Source organism: Xiphophorus maculatus, chromosome 1 (assembly GCF_002775205.1).
Source record: "Xiphophorus maculatus strain JP 163 A chromosome 1, X_maculatus-5.0-male, whole genome shotgun sequence".
Taxonomy (NCBI): Eukaryota; Metazoa; Chordata; class Actinopteri; order Cyprinodontiformes; family Poeciliidae; genus Xiphophorus; species Xiphophorus maculatus.
The window spans coordinates 18,818,467-18,824,649 of record NC_036443.1 but is presented as its reverse complement, the minus strand read 5'-3'; the positions used below and the strand labels follow the sequence as shown (position 1 = coordinate 18,824,649).

General features: G+C 35.9%; 1 protein-coding gene across 5 annotated transcripts in view; it reads right to left on the bottom strand.

The window, feature by feature from the left end:
- Nucleotides 1-668: 668 nt before the first annotated feature.
- Nucleotides 669-6,183, bottom strand: part of znf512b (zinc finger protein 512B) — a 35,536-nt gene continuing 30,021 nt past the window's right edge. For all 5 annotated transcript variants that reach the window (XM_023332385.1, XM_023332382.1, XM_023332389.1 and 2 more), the window contains 2 exons: nt 5,939-6,037; nt 669-5,122 (listed from right to left, as the gene is read on the bottom strand). In XM_023332385.1, coding sequence (XP_023188153.1) covers nt 4,778-5,122; nt 5,939-6,037 — 444 coding nt within the window. In that variant the 3' untranslated portion in view covers nt 669-4,777. The remainder of the gene's footprint in view (nt 5,123-5,938; nt 6,038-6,183) is intronic.

Genomic DNA, 6,183 nt, shown 5'->3' with positions numbered 1-6,183 from the left:
GATTTGAATCATGACTGAAAGAACCTGCTCTTGGTTATCAATAGCTGAAATGAACTTCCTTCATAGGGTAGTTCAACTCAGCCTTAGAGATTGGGTGGGGACCTTTCTGAATTAAAACAACAACAACAAAATCATTTGAGGTTATTTATGCATTTGATCAGGATACCTGCTGGACACCTCTTTTGGTGGATTTGAAAACAGGAGAAAGAAACTAGCAAAGGTGCTAACAGAGAAATGAGTTTCTTTCCTTAAGGTAGCAGTAACAAGAATAAATTCTTTCTGACACTTCATATCTAATAAGAACCCAAGTAGAGAACTCTTGGGAAACCTTTATAGGTTCCTCCAATGGTAACATTTATCAATATGGTAACCACAGGTTTTTGACAGTGACACATTATTTGTCACACAGCGCACAAGAAAAAAACATTTTCAAATTGTTCTTGAAAATGTCAAGAACAAGCTGCAAAAACACAATGGTGTCACACTATGTTTTTTCAACCTTGTGAAAAACATGCATACCTTGTTTAAGGTATGCATAGTCCTCTAAAACTCTTTTAACTTCACTACAACCTTTACCAGTTGTAGTGAAGTTATTGTGGATATATTGTACATAATGTGAATGACATTTAAAATAATACTGCTAAAGACCTTGCATATATACGACACTGATTTAGTCATTAAACTTTATTAATTAGTTAAGGGATACTAATGCACAGGTAATACAACAAGTTTTGGGAGAAAAAGTGTAACAGTTCAGACACAAAGGAGGAACTGATTCCTCCAGTGTTAAGTACTATACAGCTTAATTTCAGATATGGAAATCTTAATTACATCATCAGTCTAATTTTATCTGTTACCCAAGTATCATAAACAGTTATGAGCTGTCGTGCAGCTCTCAAATATTTCATTACAATGGCCGGCACCAGTCGGATGCCAGTTCCTGCTTTTCAAGTAGGTAGCATACAAAACGAACCAGGGTAAAATTCATAGGCTAAGAGGATTTCTAAGGATTAACCTTGGTTTTGGAAATAACATTGCTGACAAAGGGAAGACACTTGAGCCTCCTGTTTCCCTGGGTACAAAAGTCACACCACACAGTCCAGGTCACTAGAAATCTCCAACAACACTCCTATTTTCAAGCCTATTTTATGTTATAGTAAGTGCACTAAATACAGAAACAAACACACATACATATGCCTTGTTGCCCCCATATCTATATGTAATAATAATAATAATAATAATAAATGACTCTCTCAACAGGGTTTTTGTGTACTAAAAAATCTGAAATCATGTGCATCATCAAAATGGACAAAATAACAGTGTATGCCAACAAAGTTTTTGTGGTCTACGATTATTTTTCCAACATCGTTATGTAAAATTCATATATGTAAAAAGCATTTTAAAGCAATTAAAGAAAATTTGGGGGCGTGGACCGGGGAGTGGGTGGAAAAAAGCCACACATTTCTAAGAAGACACATCAATATCAAAAAATTAGCAAGCCAACAAAATCAGCTAAATATGGTATATTGCTGTAAGTTTTAAACAAGTTGCAGTTTATTCACACTGCAGGATAGATGTGTTTTCCAAGTAATAGGAAGACAGATAGTAAAGGGTGTTATAAAATATAAAATATCCACTCTTATAAGCAGTGCTAAACTATCATATTGCAACACCAAAAGCTTGTCGGGTAAACACAGTCGACGCAATGTTGTATGAGACGAGAAACAAGCAGCTGACGAACTGATTCTGTGCCACAGCATCACACTCAACAGAGAGTGTCACCGTTCTCCGACATCCACTCTTTACAAAGGTGCTAACCGTTTAATACAAACACACACTCGCGCACACGCATACACGCAAGGTCTGGACAACTCGTGTTAAAAACTCGTCCATGGACCGATCAGTGCTTCTCTAACTTCTGCTTTTTGTCAACTAAGCCTAAATAGCAGATAAAGGCCCATTCCACTATAAAAACATATTCATCCCCATCTGAATACACTCCACTGTCTGATTAGTTCAGGAGGAATTCAAGTTGAATTTTTGCTGTACATTATAAAAAGTAACAGCACGGGGATGAAACCACTTGAACACACCAATAACATATTAAACTCTATATTCCTAGGGTATGTTCAGCTGACATCAGTGCTTGGATTTCATAACTTTGACATTTTGCTCCAAAATTCAGACAACTTGCCAGTAGGAAGGCTGGGTGGATTTGTAGATTTTAGGTGCATTGTATCAGGTCTTTAAGGTAAAGTGGCAAGTAAAGCACCCTTATTATCCCTCACATCACAATATATCCAAAACTAGCAGACTGGCTATCTAAGTAATACACACAAGAAAATCTAAAATAGATTTGTGATTTTTTTTTTCTTTTTTCAAAAGTGAGCATCATTATCACACAAACAGCACAAATAAACCAAGTAATATGTTGTTTACATTTGCTGAAAAGTTTAACATAACTGTGGATTCAAGTATCTACTTTGACTTTTTAGCATGTTAAAGTGAATATAGTCTCTCATATTAAGTAATCAAGTAATCTAATCTGAAGTCGAAATGTTGAGGAACTCTGAACTTTGTTAAGACCAGTTATGGCTTTCTGGAATACAGTACCTTGCAAAATCATTCATACCCCTTGAGCCTTGTCAAATGTTTGTCATGTTAAAAGCACAAATTCCAATGTGTTTTAATGGGATTGTATGTGATAAACCAACACAAAGTAGTGCTTAGTGTAAAACAAGAAACATAATAAATGATTTTTATTTACTTTAAATTGTAAAAAAAAAAATCTAAAAAGCATGGACTGCATATGTGCTCAGCATCTTTTAATCTATTGCATCTAAATAAAGTTTAATGCAACCAAGAGACTTCAGTTCTAGATTTTACTACTAGAAGTAAAATCTCAGTATAAGCCCAGCTGTTCCCCGTAGGCCCTAGACTCTAGGGTCTAGAGGAACTGTTGGAAAACACTGATGAACAAACAGCATCATGTAGACCAAAGAGCCACATCAGGCGGGTCAGGGATGAAATTGTAGAAAAACTTAAAGCAGGGATAGAATATAAAAACAGCATCCCGAGCTGAGTTATTTGAAAACTTTACAAATCTGGCCTTTATGGAAAAGCAGAAATAAGAATACAACTAATGATTAGCAGATTGACACAAGCCATGCAGGGGAAAGCAAATGTGTGAAAAGTGTCACCCTGGTCAGATGAGACCAAAGCTGAATGTAAAACACTGTTCAGGAAAAGGTGATCTACAGAGTAATACACATGTGTATTATTAGTAAAAATACATTATAACTAATTGCTACTTCATGTTATTTAACCACAATGAAATAAAACAAAGCATGATGGAGTTTGTGGTTGAAATGAAAAAAAAAAAGTTAAAACGTTTGGAAGGTATGAACAATTTTGCTTGGCTCTGTAAGCAATAATTACACAGTCCTGTTTTACAGTTCAGACAGAGTTAACTGTTTCCTTTTCGATCAGAGCAACATTTTCCCACTCCTGTTAAAGAGACGACCTGCAGGCTAGATTGAATAGTCTTAGAGTGCAAAAAAGATAAGAGGAGAGCAAGAAGGGTAGAGGGTTAAAGTGCAAGGCAACAACTTTTAGCTAATTCATTCAAATACATCACTTTCTGAGAATGTTAATTTACATGTTTTGCCTGTGTAATAAAAGGTTATCATCTTAAACCTTTCTATAAAAGATAGCTTTTGTAAATCTTCTCTGCAGCTTAGACCTATAATAAAGCAGAGTCCATAGTATGGCCTCCTTTTAATAGAGATATGTCATTTGATTGTGCTGCAACGGTGCAACAATGTTAAAAATCCTTCCTTCTGCTAAATATTTTGTTTGGCCAGACCTTGTTTCGCTTCTTTAAATGAAATCGATTAAATAAAATCAATGTGTGTTATTGTAATTGAATTATCATCTTAAGAGATAAAAAAAAAAAAAAATCCCTTTTTGGGTGTATTAATTATCACCTTCAGTCTAAAGTAACCATGGAAATGTTAGGTAAAAGGAACAGCATTGGGGGAAATAAAACAACTGAACATTGTAGCTTATGTGAAATTTGCTCACAAGAACCGGAAACCCAAAAAAGTAATGAAAGCAAAACTAAAAGGAAAAATAATACATTGAAACAATGTTGCACTAAAACACACTGCAAAATTTGTGACTGACCAAAAGCCAACTGGACGCATCGGGCTTGAAAACGAAGGATGGCATCATTACTTTGAGTATATAGATATATATATATATATATATATATATATATAGTTACTGTTTATGTACACATACAGTATATCTGTGAAGAAACATGAAAAAACACCAGCTATCATAAAATGACTTCACCATGCTAATAGAATTTCCTTTTTAAATCCTTTCAAAACAATTTGACTCTTGCGGAGAAAATTATTATTATTTATCTATTTGGGATACTACTTCTGTTTAAAAACTTCTATCAACGTTAGGGTTTGGATTTGCACTTGGTTTACGGCCTTTGCTGTGGGAACAGAAACTGAAATGTGTGCCCTATAAAGGAAACAGAAGTGGAATGGAGGAAATGCACTACTGTGGTGATAAATGTTCATACCAGTGCACACATTAACTCTAAGGTATAAAACCAAGATTTAAAGACTCTTTTAAAATCTTTAAAGTTTTCATTGTTGATCTGGCTTTCTACTCAGTGCCAAGATGGAAAGGTCCTTTTAGCTTCCAGGCGGCACGTTTACCAAAAGCATCCATTTTGACTCCAGGGTTGATAAAAGCAGTGCTACTCTGACAAAAAGATCTTCTTGGTTTTGTTCCGTCTGGAGGCAGAGGGGGGGATTTGCCTCTCCTGGCCTGGATCATCACTGTCCGTTTGGTCAGGGATCAGGGCTGGGGACTGTGCTGAGCAAGAGGGAGGGGTCATGGCTGGAGGTGAATTTTGGGCGGTGGTGAGGGCATCTGTCTTTGTTTGTAGAGACTCGTCCATCAGGGGGCGTTCTTTTGGTTTCCGGCCCCTCTTTTTACCTGAGGTGGCACCGTTCCTCACCTCAGCTTTGAATCCATTGTTCTCCAACCCTTTGCTCTTGCTACCAGAAACCACTTGGCTGGTTGATGCACGAAACCAGTTCTACAAAAAAGCACATTAAATCAATTAGAATTTGAACAAACATAAATATAAAACATAACAAGTGCAAACATAAAGGAATATTACTTAACAACACACAAAGTGATATCAGTGAAGTGTGCATCTGTTAGAATTGATGACTATAACTTGCAACTGATAATTCATACATATATATAGAACAATTAGAAAATAGAAAAAGACCAATTAAAAATGATCGATCTACTGAGAAGTAAGTTGATGTACTGCACAGTATTTTGACTCAATACATTGCTGGGGCTCCTTTTGCTTAAATTATTGCATCAATGCAGCTTGGCATGGAGGTGATCAGCCATTAGTTCTGCATTAAAGAACTTCAGGTTGCTTTGATCATTTATTTATCATTTTGGCCTTCACTCCTCCCAGAGAATGGGCCGCCAAGTAATTCTTGCTGAGCAGTTACTTTTATGGCACTTTTTATTAGCTTCTTATACTGCAAAGGGAGCGATCAGGATAATTTTCATTAGTTTTAGGAAACTTTTCTGTAGTAAGATTTATGTTTTTTCATTTCCTTCATAGCAGCCACTTCAGTGATGTGTTTGTGCATAATGCTACACAATTATCAGACACACTGCATATACACTCATTAACAGGGAAAAAAACGGCTCAGTTTGCATGCAAAACATAGGTCCTAAGAATGTTTTGCATGGTGATCTAAGAATGTGGCATTTAATTTAAAAAAGTTTTTCTCAATGAAGCTGGCACATTCATGTTCAAATATACTGTATGTTTATGTTAGTGCATTCTTAATGGCTGTTTAAGTTTCCACAGAGAGAGACCCACCTGTGAGTGTGTCTTACTAATATGATATTTAACACCGCTCTCTGAGCTAAACTCCTTCTGACAGATCAGACAGGTGTACTTTCCCATTTCACCACCACCCTGAAAAACACACAGACAAGTAGAAACAAAAAATGCATAAATACAGTATGAAGACTAACTTGAACTAACTCAAATATACAATAAGCATGCATAACAAGCTCATCATGTTAAGTAGAAAGATTCAATGGATGTGCATTACTTACAAA